The 23,041-nt window shown below is 42.5% G+C and overlaps 3 protein-coding genes and 1 long non-coding RNA gene across 5 annotated transcripts; all 4 read right to left on the reverse strand.

Annotated features, from left to right (window-relative positions):
- Positions 1–203: 203 nt before the first annotated feature.
- LOC136546122 (probable NADH dehydrogenase [ubiquinone] 1 alpha subcomplex subunit 5, mitochondrial) lies at positions 204–22,929 on the reverse strand. Its single transcript, XM_066538099.1, has 3 exons — positions 22,791–22,929; positions 1,837–2,366; positions 204–629 (listed from the first exon to the last, which is right to left on the reverse strand). Exons 2-3 carry the CDS (start codon positions 2,171–2,173, stop codon positions 445–447), a joined length of 522 nt encoding a protein of 173 aa, XP_066394196.1. The 5' UTR covers positions 2,174–2,366; positions 22,791–22,929; the 3' UTR covers positions 204–444.
- On the reverse strand, positions 7,985–8,875 carry LOC136466473 (uncharacterized). Its single transcript, XM_066464894.1, has 4 exons — positions 8,495–8,875; positions 8,354–8,409; positions 8,185–8,248; positions 7,985–8,098 (listed from the first exon to the last, which is right to left on the reverse strand). The coding sequence occupies exons 1-4, from the start codon at positions 8,594–8,596 to the stop codon at positions 7,985–7,987; spliced, it is 336 nt and encodes a 111-aa protein (XP_066320991.1). The 5' UTR covers positions 8,597–8,875.
- LOC136546094 (replication protein A 70 kDa DNA-binding subunit B-like) lies at positions 9,419–10,328 on the reverse strand. The gene is made up of 4 exons (XM_066538071.1): positions 10,060–10,328; positions 9,857–9,959; positions 9,617–9,756; positions 9,419–9,505 (listed from the first exon to the last, which is right to left on the reverse strand). Exons 1-3 carry the CDS (start codon positions 10,319–10,321, stop codon positions 9,636–9,638), a joined length of 486 nt encoding a protein of 161 aa, XP_066394168.1. The 5' UTR covers positions 10,322–10,328; the 3' UTR covers positions 9,419–9,505; positions 9,617–9,635.
- On the reverse strand, positions 10,486–21,239 carry LOC136546102 (uncharacterized). 2 transcript variants are annotated; one of them, XR_010781262.1, is made up of 4 exons: positions 21,028–21,239; positions 18,509–18,642; positions 17,282–17,415; positions 10,486–10,618 (listed from the first exon to the last, which is right to left on the reverse strand). It is a non-coding gene; the product is annotated as an uncharacterized lncRNA (long non-coding RNA). The 2 variants fall into 2 exon arrangements; XR_010781261.1 differs by lacking the exon at positions 10,486–10,618 and adding an exon at positions 16,067–17,172.
- Positions 22,930–23,041: the final 112 nt, after the last annotated feature.

The raw sequence follows: 23,041 nt of genomic DNA on the forward strand, positions 1-23,041 counted from the left end.
TATGCCAGTTGCCATCGAAGAACGCAGCTAGCAATCCAGTTCAGATCACCCGCCCGCACCCAAACTGGGCGCTAGCCATGGGCAATGATTTTGTGGTGCCAGGTTACGCTAACGGCTCTGGCTGCCGTTAGGTCACGGCCAGACCAGATTCACACACCACCATCACCATGGGCCCATGGCTGCACCAGGCAATGAACTCCAACTAGCATTCAATATTTCGTCATCATAGATTATAAACGTCAAAACAAACGATGTTCAGGGTATCAAGTATTCATGGACAACAAATTTACTGTGTCGAAACACTGAGTTCAAATTCACTCTTTGATGGTACTCGCCAGAAATTTATTCTGCTAGGAGCAAGCACATTGCTGGCAAATGACACAAGAAACTAGTCCCTACTCAACACAGCAAAATGTGAAATGACATAACCGGGAAGAGTCATCTTTACGCCTTCACTTGAGGAGGAGCATCGCCTTGGAGGGTGGGGTCAGATTTGACAGCATCCAGTGTCTTGAAGAACTCCTCAGGAAGAGCAACAGGCCGGTGCTGAGGAACATGCTTAGGAATTGGGGTGTCGTCTTCAATCACCTCACACTCATAGTCATCAGGAACACCCCACGGATCCCATTCTGCCATTCATTCAAACACAGAATCACATTAAAACAAACCGAAGCACTTTGCATCAGCCAACAAATACATATATGCTGGAATTGAAAGCCTAGAATATCAGTTTGCAGACAAGCGGCATTGCAATATAGCATCAGACACGTGTTCATAATCAAGGAATAGATGAATAGATGAGAAGTAAACCAGTGTAAGTGTTGGCCACCCAGCGTTAAAGTAACAATAACTTGCAAGTGATAAATTGAAGGTATCCTCAAACCCATGCACTCAACAGAATTTTTGAAACTAAAAAGTCTGTTCTTCAATTATCACACTGATATATAAAATTAAAGTTCTGCAGCTACATGTGCATGGCAAAGCATATACGAGCGCACTGTTGAAGCAGAAGGTATTCACAGTGTATTGCTATTACCAGCTTGATCTGCATTCTTGCTAATGCTAAAAAACTAAAAGCAGAATAAGAAATAAGATTAAAGGGCACGTAAAACACTGGGATTTATCTCAGTTATACTCTGCTAACTCAGAGACAAAAACAGACTAACTAAACCCATTACATTTTTTCTCAAAAGATATGAACATCGAAGACTGTCACCTTCATCAGAACTACCAGTCTACCACAAAATAAGAGGTTAAATGTTCCACAATAAATTTAGTGGTATAGTACAAAGGATACAGTGTGATATATATCAGAACCTAAGACATCAGTTTAATACTCTGATACACTGCTCCTAATGGGAGGAAACAGGCAGTATAGGTGGCCATTTCCAGATGCAGCACGCACCATGAGACCAGAGGCACACAAGATTCCAGTAGTATTTTCAAGTGCTGATTGCTGATCAGTCCATAAAAAGTTCACTATCATTTTTCCAGAGCCATAGACTAATGAACAATATCAGGAAGGGTTCTAGCCTTCTAGGGATCATAAGGTAACCTCACACCAACCTCCCATCTATCTACAATTCCAAAGGCTCCAAAAAATTCCAATCCTACCTCAAACTATTATCAAACGATAGCATTTGTCCTACATGACCTAACCTATTACGTGTATTGTATTATCAATGTCCCCAAATCAGCGAAGCCACCTATCACATAAAACTTACACATCAAATATATCAATTACACTAACTACTGCCTACGGATCAGAAAACCATAAAAATGGAATAAACTGTAGAGACAACGGGGGTGACAGGAAGGTAGCCAAGAATCACATACCAACCATTTTGGCGATGAGCTTGAGCTCGTCCTCGGCCTCCTCGATGAGCTCCTCGACCTGCCCGCATTCGATCCGGTCCTCGATGCGCTTCCAGTCGTCCTCCTCCTGGCAGATCTGGAGGCGGTGATTGGTGAAGGACTCAACGGCCTTGCGGTAGCCCTCGTCTTTGGGGACGGCTTCGATCTCCTTGAGCGTGCGCGTGTAGAGCCCGATGAGAACCTCCCGCGCGTTGGGCACCACCTCAAGGCCCACGATCCCCGTCGTCTCCTTCACGGGGCGCGCCGCCCTCAGCGCCGCCAGGCCGCCCCCGCCGGTCAGGATCCGCCGCAGAAACATCTCGCCGTCGTCGCTTGCGGCGGTGGTGGTAGTGGCGTCTCTGTGCTGAGGTGCGGGGAGGAGTCGGGCCGTCGGGGAGACTCGAGGGCTGCTAGATTGGGGAGAGTTGGTGTGGTTGTGTGGGCTGGACTCGCGGTTGAGTGGGCTTTCATTCTCTTTCTTCGTTCAGGTGGCGTGGGCTTTCTTTCTCTCGCTGCAATATAGATTTAGAGCCTATTTATTTCCACTAGAGATTGTGAAAAGCAGATTGTGGATTGTAAAAAACTTGGATTGTAAGAGCAACTCGAGTCTTTTTATATCTCTCTTATTTCTTATCTTAATTAATATATAAAGGAATATAGATTTTGGTAAAAAGATATCCTCCAATAACTTCTTTAATTAGATCTGTAAATAATGTTATCCTCTATTCTAGATTTCTCACTAGTGAAAGATGAAAAGCGGGACTGGCTTTCTAGAGCGCACACGAAACATAAAAAGGCTATTAGAGTGTAGAAAGATATAGAGTGATTTTTATTCAAATGATCTCTAAACAATGATTTAGAGAGTGGATTAAGAAAGACTCTTGGAGATGTTATAATACTTTGGATTGTAAAGAGCTATTGTTGTTTGGCATCGTGGATTGGGATGGTGGGATTGTTATCATTTGCTATGCAATGTCTAGAGTACTCCCGAACTTGCCTAAGTTTATATTCAGTTCTTTTATTTATTTTAGAGTGTTGTTTGTCGTTGCTTGAACTAAAAAATTAAAAATATAATTAATACATCATCCAAAAAAGCGAAGTATGTAGCATAAAAACAATACATGATCCGATAAAGATGTTTCGTCTCGAATGTAACTTTCATCTTAATCACACAAGTCAAAATTTCTATCCCAATTAACTTTATTAAAAGGATCCTCCTCCATCTATTGTTTTAAAAAATGGCAATAGAACTAATATTGTTTACTATACCCCATAATAATATATGTTCAAGGTGAAAACTAACAGAAAGTAGCAGTATTAGAAACTCTAGCTAAAACACGGTTCTTAATTACTACTTGCAATCTCATTTGGAGTGATGATTTCACTTTTTTATATCTTTGCATAGATTTATGTTGCGTCTCAAATTTTACATAAGCATAGACATTTGCATCATCTACCCATCCACATTTTTGTGGATTTTCCGTGCATATTTTGATGCATTTTTTTAATGAAAGCATGGGACGGGGCGGGGGCACTGGAGATGTTTTCGTATACCCCATTTTAGCAACAAAATATTGCAACTATTGAATATGCTCTAAGACCTTGTTTGTATAGCTTGCATGTTGTTATACTACAACTGAAACAAATAAGTTCCAAATTATAACCAGATCTTAACAGCCAACAATGATCTACTTCCCCGCTAGCTTACATATTGTAACAGTCTGCAATGCGATCCGTGATGTTCAGACAAAGTAGCAGGGTCCAAGTGCATATTGTAACAATACTAGTACCTGGGGCGCGCGCATTCGCGCGTCCGTGAGGTGTCGCGGCAACCAATTGCAGGGATCTAAAGTCAGTGTCTTTGTGCGAGATAGAAGTCTAAATATGGATATAGGATGGCGGTCCATTAGTACATCGAAGGTTAAAAGGTATCTATATTACAAGAGTATTTGCTGCTATCACAGTACATACGGGTTATATAAAAACTACAATAATTAGAGGCGGTAGTTGATAAACTTCTGGGCTAACAGACTCTGTTGGAGTAGCTGTTTTGGCGTGTGCGCTTGTCTTCAGAGGCAGCCGCTGGCGCTGTTTGTTTCCTAACTGGATTCATCAGCTTCGGAGTTGCGCTTTGGAGTAGCTGTGGTGGAGCATTGTCTGCAGAGACACAAGTTTCATAACCGCAAATTAGTAAAGAGTTGTATGTGTAAATAACTGATCGGTTGATTAAGTATTAGCATGGACTTACGGTTGTAGTAGGAGTCGTCTTCAGGTGGATGGAGATGTGGGCCTGCACAAGCAACTGCGTGATATTAGTGTTTGTGTTAGAGCGAGTAATTGATTTGTGTGCCTAATTATTTTTGTATGCAGACAATGATAGCTGGTGACTTTGTTGGGTACGAGGCATTAGCTTTTTTTAGGTTATGTGGCTGTACTTATGGGACGTGGTAGCAAGTATAAATATAAGGAGTTGTTTTTGGAGTTCATGAGCTGTGGCTGTACCATGTGGATGAGATGTGATCTCATCATCGGAGTAGGAGTATACTCCCTCCGTCCCAGAATATCTGTTGTTCTTGTTTCCCGAGAAACAACTTTAACAAAATATATATTAAAAAATATTATTATTTATGATACATAATTAGCATTATTGGAAAGATCTTTGGATCTAGTTTTTTAACAAATTTATTTAGAGACACAAATGTTGCACATATTTTGTACAAATTGAGTCAAAGTCGTGGCACGGACACCGAAAACGACAGTTAAATTGGGACGGAGGGAGTAGGTCGCGGCGGTCTGACGTATCGAGCACTAAGTCTCCTGTATGAAACAAAAGGAGAAAAAAGAGTTATTGTGATAAAGCAAGCATAGGTAGGTGGACGTACTAATTCTCGCTGCGCTGTTAATCAATAATTACCTCGAATATGAGAGATGCGTTCCTCTGGTGGAGGGTCCCTGCCTTGCATTTGCTCTGTGAGTATTTCATATTTCAGTGGCCAGATATCGATAATATCATTGGTCGCTGGTGCGTTTCTGAGACCTATGTGGGCCTGGAGGGGCAGTGCAAAGAGCTGGCCATGGACTGTTATCTCATATTGGAGGGTAGCAGATATGAAGTTTATTTCATTGATAGCGCAAAGTCTATCAAACAGTCGGTATAAGACTGAGTTGGAGCATAGGTGCGGTGGCATGCCCGAAATGTAGATGATGAGTCGCTCGTATGGTTCGTTTGTAGGGGGTATCCTTAGCGAGGTACAGATTTAATGGATTGGATCTGAGCAAATCCTGTAGTGGAACTGAGGTGGCACCGTGTTGTGGTTTCCATGGCATGAATACAAAGTTGTTATTGTTGATGCTTATGAAACAGTTGGTTAGCAGGTGGGTTTTGGCGGCTGGTGTGGGTAGGCGAAGGAAAAATCCTGGCCCATAGTAGGATATGCTTTCGAGGGCTATGGTGATTCCATGATGCTGGTAGATTGCATCTCAGCTCATAGGCATTGCATGGGAGTGAAGCTGTGTCTGGAGCAGCTACCATGATGGCATTGGCAAAAGAGTTTGTGTCAAGATCTGTCAGATCTGTGTTGTCGATGATTGTGAGATTGGAGAAAGGGCGTCTTGGCATATATATATATATATATATATATATATATATATATATATATATATATATATATATATATATATATATATAAACAGTATTAATGTAATATCTAAGAAATTTCTTGGCATATATTGAATAAAGGCCGTCTTTGTATCTATTAAAAAAAAGAAAAGGAGCACCATTGTATGCTGTCTGTAGTGTGCAGGGAAGAACTCTACAGTTAGATTCCTGTGGCTGTTCTGGTGCCTAAGCACCGATAGGTTGTTATGGTCTACCTATGAGTTGTAGTATGACTAAAATGATTTGTGGAAAATTTGGCTTCTTTGCTGGTTACGACGGTAACCATGGGTGTATGAATCGTAATCCTAGATATTAGGCTGAGCAAGGAATGAGGGTGAGGTGGAGGATGTATACCTTGTATCCGTGGTGGATAGCAGCTACGCGTCTTCTTTTGTCGGAGATAAGAGGCTCGCCGCGTCTCGTCCCCGCATCGCCGCGGCCACCAAATCGGGGCTATGGTCGGCCTGGGCAATCGCCCGCTGTGCGCTCGCCCGGTGCCGTCGCTTCGCTTCTATGTGGGGCCCGCCCTAGGTGAGGCCGCCACGTCTGCTCCTCGCGCCGCCGCGTCTGACCACCATAGCCAGGGCTGAGGCTTCCTTCCTAGGGGCTGCGAGGAGCGAGGGGCGTGGAGGAGGAGGAGGAGTAGCCGCTGCGTCGCCGCTACCGCCTCAGATGGGAGGAGGAGGAGAAGGAGCAGGGAAGGACAGTGCGGCGGTGGACGCCGAGGTCAGCACCGCCTTGGTTGTCTGCTGGGTTGGTCGAGGCGTGGATTTGGGGAAAGCGAGTGGTGGGGTGGGAGTCGTCGTCTATTTCAAATAAGGAGGTCGGGGCCTTTTTTTATGACTGGGACGGTGTGGTAGGGATGGATATTTGCTTGATGGGCCTATGCGGCTGGTGTTTTTTTCGGTCCAAATGGGTTTTGGTATAATGTTGTGTAGACTCTTTTTTTTCTCTGGTTTCACGACATGGTCAATCATATTTTTGTGGAAGAAGTGCTAAATAGCTGAGTTGAGAGAAAAAATAGCAATGGTAGCCGTCATGAAATATTAAAAAAATGATGCCATGCTTCCTTCCTTTTGTGACTTCTTAACTGGCCTTCAATCAAGATAGAGAAACACTAACATGAAGGACAACATTGCTGCAGTGTGGTGTTTATCATCTCGGTGGACGAAAACTAAAGAGATTGCATGCAGATGCCGCACCATCATTATCTGTACAAGATCATGCATGCATGCATGCAATGGTCTATCCTTAACAAACCAGGAAAAGATCATATTGTCGGTGACTGGGCTCTGGATACTGATATATACACAATGGACAATGGTTAAATATGAAAAGGTTGCTCGTACAGGGCAACACTCATCTACTGGATCATTCGAACGAATTCAACATTCAATACGTAGAAATCATGACAGTACCATGCATGTAGTCAGAACGCTGAATCTGAATCGGTGAGCCATTGCAAGAGTACCTTACAATTTCATTCAAAACAGCACCAAGGCCAGAGAATCAATTCACACCCATGCTACAACAAAGGATATATAGTCCACAAATGCAAGACCATGCGAGTCTCGGCGGAATGAACGCTTGCCATTTCAGAATTACCATGATAGACTGATAAACCTGAACAGTCTGCTCTGTTCCGAGCACGTCGTCATAGGCTATAGCAATAGGTACAGGCTGATCCCTATAGCAACAGTCACAGGCTGATTGCTATAGCAACTGAACGTCCAATTAAGAATCAGGGATTGAAGCTATAGCAACAGTCACAGGCTGATTGCTAAAGCTCCAAGCTGCAGGACAGATGAAAGTACAGGAAATAGTTAACACTACATAATATGTGGTTCAGCCTGATGTGTTTGCCATTACAGGAAGTTTACATGTTTATAACATGCCATAGTTTAAGCGGAGATAAACTGAGCTGATCATGACTACAACCATAGAATATAAAAGGAGGCTGAGAATTATACAGGGAAGAGGCTCCTATTTTAAGTTTGGAGTTGAACTATTCTAGTCTTGACGAATATTCTACCATATGAAAGAAGCCTGGGAACTGTACAGGGAATAGGCACCTTTCTAAGTTCATGTGATTACAAAGCACTGGTACACAGTTTCATACTACAGACAACAAGAGTTTGGAGCAAAAGCCTGGAGCATTCGGTTACATCATCGGCGTTACCTGTTTGGGAAAATTTTCTTTAGTTAGTGTAAATGAACAATGCAAAATTTCTTGTTGAGGCTGTTTTGTGTGTTATCTGAAGTGAATTGATGGATCGAGCCGAACTCTGTTCTCATAAATGTACTTTGCGTGTAGTCGATGTATAAGGTTGCCTTAGTGATACCAGAAAGGTATTTTAGCTGTGGGAACCATTCTTTCTAGCGCGGCCTTCAGAGAGAGACCTTGCTCTGTAATTTTTTTAAGAGTCAGTAAACGAAGAGAAGTGATATGGGTCTATAAATATGTGAAGCATATTAGTGTTTCCAGCATACTTCTTGGATTGTCTTTGACGATGAAACATCCTGTGCAACAAGTCTCTTAAGGTCGTTGATGGTTTGGTCTTCTTCATCGTTCTGAACATCATCATGCTGTAACTTGTACCATTAATATGTTAGAGCCTTGTGTCACTATGATATGTATGGAATCTTGAATTATATACATCAATGTAGCTGACCTTGTTCGTCAAATCTGGGTGGCCGAATAGGTTCCTCTGAGCACCGGGATGAACTGCCGACGATCTTACAGAGACAAAGAATGAAGTATTATTAGATAAATATATTGACTAAAGCTTGTCGTGTATGGATCATGCAAAATTGCTAGTTAGAGTATTTTTTTTAAAGCACCTGGTATCATCATCTTTACAGGTCTCTTTATCAGTGTCAAGAGCTGGTACTGGAGTCTATTTCATGTCATAGCAAGACAAATATGGCAGTATGTTTATAAACATTAGCATAATGGAATAAGCTTGTATAAAATCTGGTTACCTGTTGTGTTCCTGACTCAATCAGAAGCACCTCACTTGGATGTTGTGGACTATCGATATTTGTAGAGGCATTTGTTGGGTTCTCTTCTTCATACTGAGACATGGAAATAATGTCTGTTTCAGACTGTTTTGGTGGTCTTGCTAAAACAGCCTTGACCTGGTATTGTTTGTATTTTGTGCTCTTGCATGAATCATTAGTAAGATCAACAGAGAGCAGGAACGTGCTGTTAATGATCTTCTGTAATGGCTGAGGCAAGACATCTCATGGAGCTAATGGGTTCATCACTGATTCACAGTCTCTCTAAATCATTTTGTAGGCTTCGTCATCATAAGCAAAGAATCTAGCTTCACCTGTTTCATCTCTTCCTGTGAACGATATTAGGTACCTGTGCAATTCAGAAAACAGTGGATCTATAAGTACCTAGAGAAACAGTCTGTGTATGTGTGTATTTTAAGCAGAAGTGGTTTCAGCAATAGGTACCTAGGAACCGTAGTTGTGCCTTGACATTTTGGACATTTATAGCTTCCATTCGCCTGTTGTTCAGCCTTTTTTTACACAGTTTGCAAGACATGTACCACCAGCTGGTTGAGTTTATAATGGAGACAACGGTTACCGTGCACTTGAAGGGTCCCTGTTCATATTATAGGGTTAGTAGATAGGTGTCGAATGTTTTGACAAGGTATGTACAAAGATGTGAAAAAATGAGTGTAATATGTGTGCCACGTACCTCTTCATCAAAAGGGTCAACCTGGTTGAGTGCATCTATAGTTTTCTCTGGAAGCTCAATGTCTTTAGCTAATGAGTGAGTCTCTTCATCTGTTGGTTGATCGATGTACACCGGGGTGTTTTTGAATCTAAGAATGGCAATTTTAGTGTTGCAACATATGATGGTCTAGTTACATATGGGGTCAGGTCGACGAAGGCTGTACCTAGAGTAGAAAGGACGTGCCTCTAGAATGTTGGGGTTCAAGTAGTAGCAGCAGGCTAAACTTCCTGTTAGGCATGGTTTATCTGCGAGAGGCCAGAGGCGAACAATTTTCAGAATGAAAAAGTATGCTGGTTTACTATGGTAGATGGGCATATGCCTATGACCTTTGGTCTGGAATGTAGAAGATAAATTACCATTATTTTTAATATCCTCTCATGGTACGCATCCAACAACAAGGCAAACAATAACATTACCAGCCTCACTGTCGTATATATTGCTAATGTTGAAAGCTCTAGCACGCTCGCTCCACAGGGTAATCTTCATCATATTGTCTCTGGATGGGAATTAATTCTGGATGAATATATATTTTTACACCTGTATAGGCGGGTGGTAAGTGCAAGGTGTTGTAGTCTGTGACATAGGCAGTTACATACCTTAGATCCTTGATATAGATCTCTCTGAGCGTTTTTGCCTTTTCTTGGTTCTTTGGCACAAATGTATGCGTTGCTTCATACTTGACGAGGTAACCAATGGCATCTTAAAAATTTAGAGGTCAGCAGCACCAGTTAACAAGAAAATAACAAACTGAAAGTGAAGATAGAGTTTATCTGCAACATATTCTGGATCTACAACGAACCTGTTAAGTTGTAGACCATTCGTGTTGGTTTTATGGCTGGGAACTGAGTGATCCTATAAATGTATTCAGGAATTGTTTGTGGAGGGTTTTGAACAACCTCAACAGTCGTTTGGGCTGCCATCTCTATTATCAGATCTTTATCAACTGGCCTATAGCTTTTCTTGGCACTGTTAATGAGAAATTTCTTGATAATATAAACCTTTCCAACTTCAAAAAGAGATGCCTTGGATTTGATCAGGTCATTTGAAATCTCTGCATACATGGCGTGTCCCTGTAATTGTAAATACGTAATGAACTGATTAGATGCTATCAATATGAACATGTAATAGCAGAAGGTATAGTATTGATTCTATTTTTTGAAGGCTAACTAATTTTAAGATGGTTTTGACCAAGTCAGGAAGGTACCCGTGCGTCTGCTAGAACCATGCCAACATACAGAGGTGGTCCCTGGCCCATGTTTTCATAGTGTGTCCATTTTTTGATGACTCGAGTAGTTATGCCTTGTGCGTGGCGACCTTTCTACAGATTGCTAAGAAACCTTGGCTACTGCATGGTGTACCTAGTATGTATGAAAGAAAGTGTTATTTTTGGTATGGAGGCAGTTTTAAAATAGCAGAAATAGAAGGTTGCTCTCTTTTTCCATTTTGGATAAGCAACTACTGTTTCATTTCTTAGTTTACCAAAAAAAGTGCAGACGCTGCATTCATGTACATATTGACAGCACTACCTAAATCCCTCTGTGGAAGGATTTTCAAAAGCATCTATACAAGCCAAATTTCGGCTACGGTAGGCATGCAGGCCTATTGCAACGAACTGTACATATATAGGTACACTACTTAAATTATCATGGGCTTAACAGATGCAAACAGGAAGCAAAATACTACTGAAAGCAGGTGGAGTTTGGTAGGTGAAATGCATAGGTATGGCTGGTTTCATCTTTTATCTAGTCTAAATACTGAAGCACTTCTCTGTAGACTACATTCTTGGTCTCATTGGTAGCTTTTCCATCGTCATCTTCGATGTATATCTTCAGACCTTGCTTTGTAGTTGCACGTGATACAGCAACGTATAGCTGTCCATGTGAAAAAATAGGCTTTTTGAGGTAGACGCCAACAGCTGAGAGAGTTTGTCCCTGGCTCTTGTTGATTGTCATAGCGTAGCATACTCTGATAGGATATTATCGACGCTGTAGAACAAATGGTCATTTGTTACTTTTTAAAGTTAAGGTTATGCGAGGTATAGCAAAGGCTTGATTCGCCTGTCGCCCATTCATAATCTTAGCTTCAATTGTCCATTCTCCAACCGAAGTGACGATCAGTATTGTACCATTGCAAAGACCAGCCCTTTGGTTGAGATTGCATAGTAACATTATTGGGATTCCTGGTTTCAGAATGATTTTATGCTGTGGGAAATTATTACCACTGATTGAGTTTAAGAACTCAATTGGGTATAAGAGGTCAAATGCTTCTTGTTGAGCGGTGGATTTGTCAATAGCATCTGAGCTCAGGCATTCCTTCTCTGTACCAGGGACTAAGGGGATCATGTAATCATTAACAGTATCTGTCAGTTCATTTGTTGGAGCTAGTATAGCTCTCTATGATAAGTATATAGGGTCTTTGTATCTGGCACGAAAGTTAGGATAAACTGAGTGGACAATAGCTGCAAGTCTATCCTCATCAGGAGTCATAAGCAGTTGTTGTGGTACTATAATCTAGCTTAGTTCGTCGTCTCCGTCTCTAGCCGTGCATGGTATTTTGCCTTCACCGATGTCCAATATCCACCTACTAAATGCTGCCACCTCCTGCTGTTTAGAAGGATCATCTGGTAAACATACTAATCGCATATTCTGTTTTAGACTCAGGATTTCAACATGGGCCCATAACCAAGACCTAATGATAGTGGAGCTAATGATATCTTGTTTGGTACCACCTTCAACCACAGGTAAGATTTGTCTGAGGTCCCCTCCTAGAACAACAACTTTTCCACCAAATGGTATATGAGTAGCCTCCGGGCTTTTGGCTTTTTCAATATCTCTGAATGTGCGGTCTAAGGCCTCGAAGCATCTCCTATTAGCCATGAGGGCCTCATCCCAGATGACCAAGCTTGTGAGCTTAATAAGCTCAGAAAGCATTGTGCCCCTACTAACATCGCATACTGTATCCTCTTCTACCTCACAAGGAATTTTGAACCTTGAGTGAGCTATACGACCTCCTTGGAGCAGCAGCGCCGCTACACCCGAGGAAGCCACGGTTAGTACAATCTTATTCTTTGCTCTAAGATATCCAACCATTCTATTCCATAAGTATGTTTTACCGGTGCCTCCGTATCCTGAAACAAAGAAGAATCCAGGCTGGTTTTGTTCAACTCTCTAGACTATTGTGTTGAAAGCATTTGCCTGCTCTTTGTTGAGAGAAATAGTTGGATTATTCATATCAATGGATGGATCCGAGGGATGTGATAGTTCCTCTTCAACCAGATGATTGTGTAGAATAGGATATTCAGAATGGGTCTTTGGAGGCAGATTGTAGTCAGCTATGTTCTTACCACTCTATGAGAATAAAATGGCTAGCTCATCGAGAAGAAAATCTCTAGTTCGTGAATTAGGTACTGCATAGTTTGGATCACCGGCCATATCTCTATATTGATAGATAATATCATCAGATAGATGACGCCATACTTTTTCAAAGAAACTCTTTTCGTCACCTACCTCACAGAACAGGATCATGGTAACGAACAAGCTTCGTAGCTGTGCCGAAGTAGCCCAAGCAGCCGACTCATCAAAGGCATTATACCACTCTTGGTCATCACCAAGGAGACCATGTGATTGGCATGCCTCTTTGAAAGTGTGATGATATGTTCCATTATGAAATCTAAGGTTTTCATAGCTGGTGGCACCTTTCACTATTAGAAGCAACATGCGAAGGTAGTACCGCTCACCAGCTGATGGGTGCACATAATGGAGCCTGCCTATTTTACCAAACTTTTGCTTCCGCTTATGCCATTTCCTATCTCTTTGACCCCATAACCATCTAGAGGGAAATTGCGGATAAGTGAGCGCTCTAGCTTCAGGAAAAATTGCATTACACTTAAACCACTGAGTCCACATTGTTCTTCTCAAAAACTCTGTTGATACTAATTTCTCCATTTTGGTCCTTGCACTAAAGCTTACAAAATTTTCGTTTGGAAGGTGGACAGGCATTCTCTCTACCGCTGGGTGGTGTCTGTGGATGTCATATCCAAATATTCTCCAGCATGTATCTTGTTCACAGATATATCTGCAATTGAGGTATTCTTTTACCTCATTTATAGTGTTTGTTTCGTCATCATATGGTGCTTGCTGGCCTTTCTTAACCCTCTGTAGGTAAGCTTTGCTACAATCAGCTCCCTTGGTTACATATTTGAAGAGGTACTTGATGAAGGTCGTTTTATTGCACCATTCAACATTTATATGTGCCTGGTACTTTTTGAGCAGCAACATATTATATGGGACAACCCATCTATTATCCATCTGGAAGCCTCCTTTCTTAACAAAAAGTGCATTTGTTTGTCTCTTGTACACTGCAAAACCATTCTTGTTAACTATAGTGGCTGCCTCATATGGCCTGGGAAAATGTTTTGAGCATTTTTTCTTTTTCATGCAGGGACATTTTGGGTTGTCTTTACCACAAGGGCCATGTATCATATGTTCAGAGACAAGTGCATAGCCAAGTGGATCTATTTTTGGATCAGGTATCTCTGCAGCGACATATTTGTCAATCATTGCTGCAGTTGGACTTGATGTATCCGTGGAAGTCCATAGAATAATATGGGCATGTGGCAGTCCCCTTTTCTAGAATTCGACAGTGTGGAGCACTGCATTGGAAAAAGAGGGATCTTAAGAATTTGTAAGAAATAGTGGCTTGTTAGGAAACAACATGCAGGTAGGTACGAATGGAAAGGACTGTACTGAAGCAAGGATAGCAAGACACTATGCATAAACATGAGTGTACCTGCATTGCAGGGTCCAAAAGATGTACCAGCTTTGATATCATGTAGAAGTTCCTCTAATTTCATATTAAAGACCCTAACTATTAGATCATTCCTGTCAACTGGCTTTTGTCCAGGATCAAAGATGGCTTCAGTGATCTCAGGCCATTTAGGATTGCATGTGAAAGTAACGAAGAAATCTGGAGGACCATATTCTCGACAAATAGCAATCCCATCATGATAATTTTGTATCATGTAACGTCTGCCACCCGTGTGCGACGCCGGTAGCACGGTCATCTTCCCCATCTCGCTGCCCTCTATGGATCCTCTGTTTATTGCATCACAAATTCCTTGGATACTTTCCATTCTAATATCAGCTTGGTTTTCTACTATGTATCGTAACCTGTTTTCATCTACACAGGCCCGAGCATCCACCTTAGCTTGACTTGAGAGTGCACCATAACATAGATACGGATTTGGTTCATCTTTCCTATAATGGAACATGTAGCAGTAGTAGTCCTGCATGGTGACTTTTATATGAGCATTGGCTCTTGTCTATATGACTCCAGCATATAGAACCCCAGCTTGCCAACCGCGCTCAGCATATGGAAATAACAAAGGATATTGAAGCGCCATGAAAGCGGGATGCAGAGCAGAAATCTATTGAAGGTCTCCTGCTTGTTTCTACACAATAATATCCCGCTCAAAGGCTTCATAACTGAAATCACCAACTACTAACATAGCCAGCTGATCTGTAGTTGGTAAGCTGTACTGAGGCGAATCACCATCTCTTGGGCCAACTATGCGAATAACAAAGTCTTATGTTTCATCATCTGCCAACCGGTCCCTCACCATCCAAAACTGCTGCGCGAATGAGTTGTGTTGATCAAGCATGGTAGCTAGGGACTGAACAATAGCAGGATCTAGATCCGATCCTCTAGCGTCATGATGACCTAAAGAAGCAATTCTATTTTGCACCTCGTGTGATGTATCATACACATATAGTTGTATGAACTTGGCAGGCTCATCATCCGATGGCAGCAAAGAACCTATGCGGTGGTGAATTTGTCCACAAATCTTGAAAATCGGAGGACCTCCACCATCATTCATGGATCGGTCTATGTTTGTTCCCATCTAAGTGAAGGCAAAAAGGCAATTGTACTGCCTGATATTTTTCATAAATTTATTGGAGATAGGACCACCGTCAGATCTCGCAAGAGTTGCTAGAGGCTCAGGTCTTGGCAGGAACCATGGAATGGCGACTCTGCCTCCTTTGCAGCACTTGTTGTAGATAACTGAGCCCGAAGAACCCTGGGAGTCCTTGCCAACTCTTTCGGCGTGCCAAAAAATGGCTCGCAGTTGCAGCATTGCTGATCAGGTGGACCATAATATGATCTTCCAGGATACGAAACTGGTTCATAGATATGGAACAGGTAGATGCATAGTAAGAAGCTATTTTTTTTGGGCCTGGGCTGTGCACCGTGCTAAAAGTAAAGGCACATGTGCTGTGAAGATATGGAATCAGTACCTTTGAGGGCTTCTACGAAGGCCTCATCAAATTGGCCACACTCTAGATCAGCACTTTGCCTAGATGCAGCACCTGTACACATACTCTAGGTCTTAGGAATATGGATATGGAAGGAGATAGATAGAGAGTGTGTGTGTGTCTAGTAGGTCTAAATACCTCTCCAGACAAGGCGATGTTGGTTTAACAGTTTCCTTCTTTTGTTCCTACATGCAGCAGGATTGGATGTTTCTAGAGCACACGAAGTATTGTTTCCTGAGTAGAAGAATTGTAAGGCTAACATAGGAACATCATGAATCTAACGGTGTATGTACACATGGGGGCCTGAACAGCTGATGGCACATACGTGCTCTCGCGCGGCGGCCTGTCGATGTCAGTGTACCGGAGCTCTCTGCATGCACAGGAGCCTCCACTGCCATATATAGGCATATACTGTTAGGCTAACCAATATAGACAAATATGTAGGTCTCGGGAATTAGTTCCAGAGATCTTTTATACAAAATGGTGACTAAAACAAAGTGCATTTTACATACATGTCTGTTGTGCAACCATAGGAAGCAGCTACTCCATGTGGTTTCGCTGGCTGTGCATCTTACTATGAAGAGACATGAACAGAATATATTTTTTTTGGAGGGAAAAAAATACATGATTGACACATAATATGAGTAATATAGAGAGATGGGAGTTTTAACACGGAAAAAGGTATGAAGCAGGTACTTCGAAAAAAGGTAAATGGCCATAAATGGCATGAACAAATTAGGTGTGCAGTAAAAATTTTTGGACACAGCTATAACTCAGGAATCTGCGTCTATATGGCAGAATGTGGTAGCACGACCATGGCTTCAGTACCAAACAAGATGTAAGTAACGAAACGCGAAAACATAGTTCCACAATTGAATCTGATTTATTGCTTTAGGAAGCTGTAGTTACAATAGAAGCAAGAAATTATTACAGAGAGACAGTCTAAGAAGGCACAGCCTAGAAACACTAAAGAGCACTACCGTGTGGAATAGCCGCGACCTCATGTAACAGGAGCCGTGCACAAACTTCGAGCGTAGGCAAAAGCACATTTGGGTGTTCTGAGGCCGCTATTACCAATCTAGCAAGTTGTATACCCCTATTTGCAATTGGGAGGAGCCGCTGGGCAATAGCTCTATACATATGTAATCCATGCACACTATAATCAACAGCAGCCGAACCATATAGCCTTTGCAAAGCAACAATAGCTTGGAACGCTGCGGCCTCATACGCTAAAGCCTCATCTAAGTGTGGATGACCCCAAAAAAACAATGTGCGGCGGCTGGTGTGAAGCACACTTGATGGCAGTTCAATCTCTATACCATAAAGATGTGTCCCATCCTGTATCACCTCATGTATACAAGATATATAAGGTAAGCAACATTGCTGTGCAATATCCCTCAAAATAGCTATATATGATGAGTTGGAAGAAAACATGACGCCAATGCTGGGTTTGCCAAATAAAAAATTTGTTTTCCGAGAAAAAAACTTTTGGTGGGGATTTTGCAGATCTGAAATATTTTTTTTTGGCAAAGTCTTCGTGCGGAGCCAAAACTAAAACCAGTGTCGATATCCAGACAGCCGTAAGAAGCGACCGCGTCCTTCTAATGTGTTTGCAGAACCCAAAAGAAAGCAGACTGATATCAGTTTACTTCATCATAAGAAGCACTGGTTTGCAGAATAGGTGTGCATACAAGGATGAGCCGCTCTTACCTGAGAGCAAGCAGGAATCAAGTACAGAGGATCTTGAGGAACACCGAACAGCTATCCAACTGAGCACGACGTAGTACCTTTTGTCTAGCAGAGCGAAATAACCCAACCCAGAACAGCGATGCACGCCGAGGAACCTGTATTATCTCATAACAATAGCAAAAGCAACAGCAAATTAGGTCAATACACAAAGGGCATGAATCATAAAATAAAACGGTGCGTGCAGCAATATATGAAATAGTTTAGGCGAAACCCAATACATGACAGAAATCAGATTCTAATTTGGAGCAACACTATATAGAAAAGAGTGTCCTAATTTCCCAAAAAAAATATATATGGCCACCAAACAAACAACAAGTGAAAGATAACGTTACACTACTATCGCTTATTGCTCCCTATACGCAATAGACAGAAAAATAGCAGATTGAAACCATGTTACATAAAAGATGTTATTCTGAAATGGCTGATCCTGCATCAAACAAATAGCATTGATTCAGTCGGTAAGGAATGACATGTAACCCAAATGCATGTCTTTGCCCTACCCAAATACTGGCTAACTCAATGTTACACTACTATCGCCTATCGCTCCCTATAGGCATATCGGTTAGCAGTAAGAGCCTTAGATGTATAACAGCAAAAAACAAATTTTGAAAGCAGTCCAAATAATTTTTATGACTTATAATGTCCAGCTCATCCTCACCAGTGGCCCTTGGCTGTGTTACTCGTGTAGGAAATCAAACATAAATCATACGGTACCCCAAGTGTTGGCATGCGGCAAACAAAAGCATCAATTGGCATACAGTTGAAAAAGAAAGTAGTGAACCCATGTATAACAACAAAAAACTAATTTTGAAAGCAGTCCAAATAATTTTTATGACTTATAATGTCCAATCCGTCATCACCAGTGGCCCTCGGCTGTGTTACTCGTGTAGAAAATCAAACATAAATCAAACATGATGCCAATGCTGGTTTGCCAAATAAAAAATTTGTTTGCCGAGAAAAAAACTTTTGGTGGGAATTTTGCAGATCTAAAATATTTTTTTTTGGCAAAGCCTTCGTGCGGAGCCAAAACTAAAACCAGTGTCGATATCCAGACAGCCGTAAGAAGTGACCGCGTCCTTCTAATGTGTTTGCAGAACCCAAAAGAAAGGAGACCGATACCAGTTTACTTCATCATAAGAAGCACTGCTTTGCAGAATAGGTGTGCATACAAGGATGAGCCGCTCTTACCTGAGAGCAAGTAGGAATCAAGTACAGAGGATCTTGAGGAACACCGAACAGCTATCCAACTGAGCACGACGTAGCACCTTCTGTCTAGCAGAGTGAAATAATCCAACCCAGGACAGCGATGCACGCTGAGGAACCTGTATTATCTCATAATAATAGCAAGAGCAACATCAAATTAGGTCAATACACAAAGGGCATGAATCGTAAAATAAAACGGTGCCTGCAGCAACATATGAAATAGTTTAGGCAAAACCCAATAGATGACAGAAATCAGATTATAATTTGGAGCAACACTATACAGAAAAGACTGTCCTAATTTCCCAAAAAAAATATATATATGGTCACCAAACAAACAGCAAGTAAAAGATAACGTTACACTACTATCGCTTATTGCTCCCTATACGCAATAGACAGGAAAATAGCAGATCGAAACCATGTTACATAAAAGATGTCATTCTGAAATGGCTGATCCTGCATCAAACAAATAGCGTTGATTCAGTCAGTAAGGAACGACATGTAACCCAAAGGCATGTCTTTGCCCTACCCAAATATTGGCTAACTCAATGTTACACTACTATCGCCTATTGCTCCCTATATGCATATCGGTTAGCAGTAAGAGCCTTTGTGGCTGCGAATTCAGGAAACCTAACGCCGATGTAGTATGGTTGGACTTTTGGTTAAATAGATTATGGTTGTAACATGCACATGGAAAAGTTCAAATATATAAGGAAACAACGCGGTGTTAAGATAAAGCATTACTATGCTTACACTGAAATATTTGTACAGATACTGGTCTGAGTCAGGATTGGAGATGGCTGTGCTTTTACAAACACAAACAAAGGCATAGGCTTATGTCACTTGATTTACAGTGCAAAGCAGAGGATCTACGTTACATTAATAGGTGCTTTTGTACATTGATAGCGATGCTGTGCACAAGAGCACGGTTATTATACATGGCTAGCTTGAGACATGGGCACATCCTTGCCCTGCTGTCCAGTGAACTCTCCATCTTTGTTTTGAGTCAGAAGCTACCGGTTCATCAATCTAGGTATGTGTGTTTCTGAATGAGTTATAGTCTGTATGAAACCTGTACTGTTAAGGTAATGAGTGCTGAGGGATGATTAGTGTACCTGAATCCTATAGGTAGCACATGCAATAGGTGCTGTGACTGCAAGCAGATGGTAAGGTCTAAAAATAACACATTAAAAGGAAAAAGGAAAATTCCATATAGGAAACAGGGGAAAAACAAAAAAAAGTATGAACCTGTCAGCCAGCTTTTCTTTGAAGGTCATTATAATACTAAATGGGTGCTATACTACAGTTTCATTTTATAAAAGAAGGGACTAATAGATAGTACATCCATGTGTAGAGTAAACAAATATTTGTAACTATAATCATTAGGACTAATAATAGGGCAAGCACATCTGTATTATGTAAATATGCCATGTCAATAAGCAACAACAAATCAGTTAATATTTGGTCAACTGAACATGTGGATGTGGGAAATCTAGTCAAAATAGATGGAATATTGATTAAAGTAACTTGAAGACATATGCACAATCTGAAATCAAACATAAATCATACGGTACCCCAAGTGTTGGCATGCGGCAAACAAAAGCATCAATTGGCATACAGTTGAAAAAGAAAGCAGTGAAGCCAAGCAGCAGCATGCACTCCCAAATTTCATTCTGCTAATACCGAAATCATTTTGGATGTGCAAATGCAAATTAGAACACAGACTTTTTAATATAAAACTCAACTTGTTTCTATGTGTCAGTAGGTACCCTTCTAAAATTTTCAATACAACCCAGGCCAGCGAATATCAGTTTACTTCATCATAAGAAGCATTTGAACACCTGCTTCTTATCAGTTTACTTCAGTTTACTTCTAAATTTTCAATACAACCTTAAGAGACATTTGATGGAGCAATCTGTAACAATAAAATTTAATATAAGTAATCATTCTAAGCTTACACCGCACTATATCTTATCTCTCTCCTAGATCAAAGGGCACCGGGCATCTTTAATCTTGGATTCAATCAACACCTGCCTGCTACATACAAACTGCTAGGGTGCTCAAGTGTTGATCGCACAAACCTTTCTCCACATCAAGGTGTACGCATGGCATGGCTGCAACTACTGTACACTTAAGCAGACAGCGGCCACGCTTGAGTACACGGCGGGCGGCAGCAGTTCCAGACCAGCCGCCGACACGGCAGCCCGGAGCTGTCGGTGCTCTACGCTCATGCTAATTAGCGGGCAAGACTGCACAGGCCGCCATACGCCGACAAGCACAGATCCTAGAGCCCATAACGCTGCAGGATGCCCCCATGTCGCATCCCTCAACGCCAGACGCAAATCCTGTGGGGGAACTAACAGATCCGGCCATGGAGGCGCTGGATACGGTCATGGAGGCCCTGGATGAACCCTAGCAAAGGTGGACGAGAAGCATGCAGATCCCCGGTTGACCCAGGCGCCCGAGTGTGAAGGAGAGGAGGAGCAAGGGAGGGAGGCCGCCTTTACCTGGGGCTTGGTCGCGGCGGGTCGTCGCCGAGCCACCCGCGCCGGCCTCCATGTCGGTCGCCGGCGGCGCCTTCGCCAGCCGCGCCGCCCCGGGGCTGCGCGCCACCTGCACCCGCGACCAGCGGCGTGGCCGTAGCCGGTGCGTCGCCGTGGGAGAGAAGGAGAGGAAGGGGAGGCGCGAGCGGCGACGGGAGCGGCAGCGGGGGCGCGAGCGGCGGCGGGAGCGGCAGCGGGGGCGCGAGCGGCGAGCGGGCGGCGACGGCGTCCGTGCGAGCCGCGGGAGGAATGGGGGAGGACGGGGAAGAGATGAGGCCGACTATGTGGACCCAAAATCAGAAGCCGTGGTATATATTCGTTGGGCTGGCTCCGGAGTAGAAGCCGGACTACGCTGAGAGAATTCGTAGACGAGAAGCAGACGAGAAGCCGGTGGAAGCCACTAAGGAGCGGCGGAAGCTGATTCCAGTGAAATCCGATCCGAGCAATCACAGCCACACGATTCAAGATCAGACGGCTGGGGGAGTTTTGGGCGACGTGGATAGCCTTGCTGGCGGAGGAGCATGTTCGTAGACGAGAAGCAGACGAGAAGCCGGTGGAAGCCACTAAGGAGTGGTGGAAGCTGATTCCAGTGAAATCCGACCCGAGCAATCACAGCCACACGATTCAAGATCAGACGGTTGGGGGAGTTTTGGGCGACATGGATAGCCTTGGGCAACGTGGATAGCCTTGCTGGCAGAGGAGCATGTTCGTAGACGAGAAGCCGGTGGAAGCCACTAAGGAGCGGCAGAAGCTGATTCCAGTGAAATTCGATCCGAGCAATCACAGCCACACGATTCAAGATCAGACGGCCGGGGGAGTTTTGGGTGACGTGGATAGCCTGGTTGACGGAGGAGCATGTCCGGCTTGTATGTCTTAATGCAAGCTGATCAACAACCTACAGACAAACAATAAGGGTCTAAGGCCAGTCTTAATTAGAGTTTTATTCTCATTTAAAGTTATGACATATCAACAAATTTGTTTAGCCGGCATGATATTTATGAGAAAAGAGAGAGAGAGAGAGAGAGAGTTTTATTAGAATGAAACACATCCATCATGTTATGAACACAATGCAACTTCCACTAAAAGTGATTTGTTTTCATTCTCGCGTGCTTTCAAAGATCTGTGCGAGATGAGCAAATAACTGTTTGCAATTGCAAGGCTATGGCCCTGTTGGCGTGCCCTTAAACCCGACTTGATCCGCTTCTTTTTTCATCCAGAACAGTGTTTTCCTTTCACAGATTTCTCCAGATTCATCCAAACGAACGGGGCCTATATATTTGATGTGACAATTATAGCATCTTATAACAATTAAATGATATAGCTAGTTTATGAAACTGTGCATTGTAACGGACTGGTTTTTTTTTCACTTGTAAAGCTGGGATTTGTAGCTTTAGTTTTGCTTCCTACTACCCAATACGTATTTTACACTTCTCTCCAGCACGAACTTTGTATCAAACATATACGCTTTCTGCAAAACACGGTATATTCTTTGGCCTGTTCATTTCGCTGAAATCTGACTTATGTTTATGCTTATTGCTGATGCTTATTTATTGTAAGAGAAAAACACTATTCGTTCACCGTGTGCGTGGTTTTTAAATGCAATCATTAGTATTATTCGCACTAAAATTTCTGCCACACTCAGAATCAGAGGCTGAGCTATAGTCATCACTGGGTGCGGCCACACCCACACGAAAATAGAAAAACAATAGAAATGATCAATTTCTCACCATATTTGCACCCTCATATTATATATCCTTGCACCTACAAAGACAAACGCAACCCCCTCGGATCTGCTCTAGCTCCACTCCTGGATCCTCACGACTCTTTCCTTTCTGTATCCCGAGTTCATCAGCCAAGAAGTCTGCTGGGACGCCAGCCAAGTAGGCGAAGCGAAGGATTACGTGAGTTACGGCGCAACCGATTACACAAGTCAACACAACTGAACCCATCTATATCCTTGCACCTTTACTCGCACGTA

The sequence above is a fragment of the Miscanthus floridulus genome, chromosome 1 (assembly GCF_019320115.1).
Source record: "Miscanthus floridulus cultivar M001 chromosome 1, ASM1932011v1, whole genome shotgun sequence".
Classification (NCBI taxonomy): domain Eukaryota; kingdom Viridiplantae; phylum Streptophyta; class Magnoliopsida; order Poales; family Poaceae; genus Miscanthus; species Miscanthus floridulus.

Excerpts from the sequence above, each read along its gene's own strand:
- LOC136546122 (XM_066538099.1), bottom strand. The coding sequence starts at position 2,173 with ATGTTTCTGCGGCGGATCCTGACCGGCGGGGGCGGCCTGGCGGCGCTG. Across the intron at positions 630-1,836 it reads GCTCATCGCCAAAATGGTTG|AATGGGATCCGTGGGGTGTT; the intron begins GTATGTGATTCT and ends AATGAATGGCAG.
- LOC136466473 (XM_066464894.1), bottom strand. The coding sequence starts at position 8,596 with ATGTCTCAGTATGAAGAAGAGAACCCAACAAATGCCTCTACAAATATC. Across the intron at positions 8,249-8,353 it reads TGTAAAGATGATGATACCAG|ATCGTCGGCAGTTCATCCCG; the intron begins GTGCTTTAAAAA and ends TGTCTCTGTAAG. Across the intron at positions 8,099-8,184 it reads ACCCAGATTTGACGAACAAG|CATGATGATGTTCAGAACGA; the intron begins GTCAGCTACATT and ends TACAAGTTACAG.
- LOC136546094 (XM_066538071.1), bottom strand. The coding sequence starts at position 10,321 with ATGTATGCAGAGATTTCAAATGACCTGATCAAATCCAAGGCATCTCTT. Across the intron at positions 9,960-10,059 it reads AATGGTCTACAACTTAACAG|ATGCCATTGGTTACCTCGTC; the intron begins GTTCGTTGTAGA and ends TAAATTTTTAAG. Across the intron at positions 9,757-9,856 it reads ATCTATATCAAGGATCTAAG|AGACAATATGATGAAGATTA; the intron begins GTATGTAACTGC and ends ATTCCCATCCAG.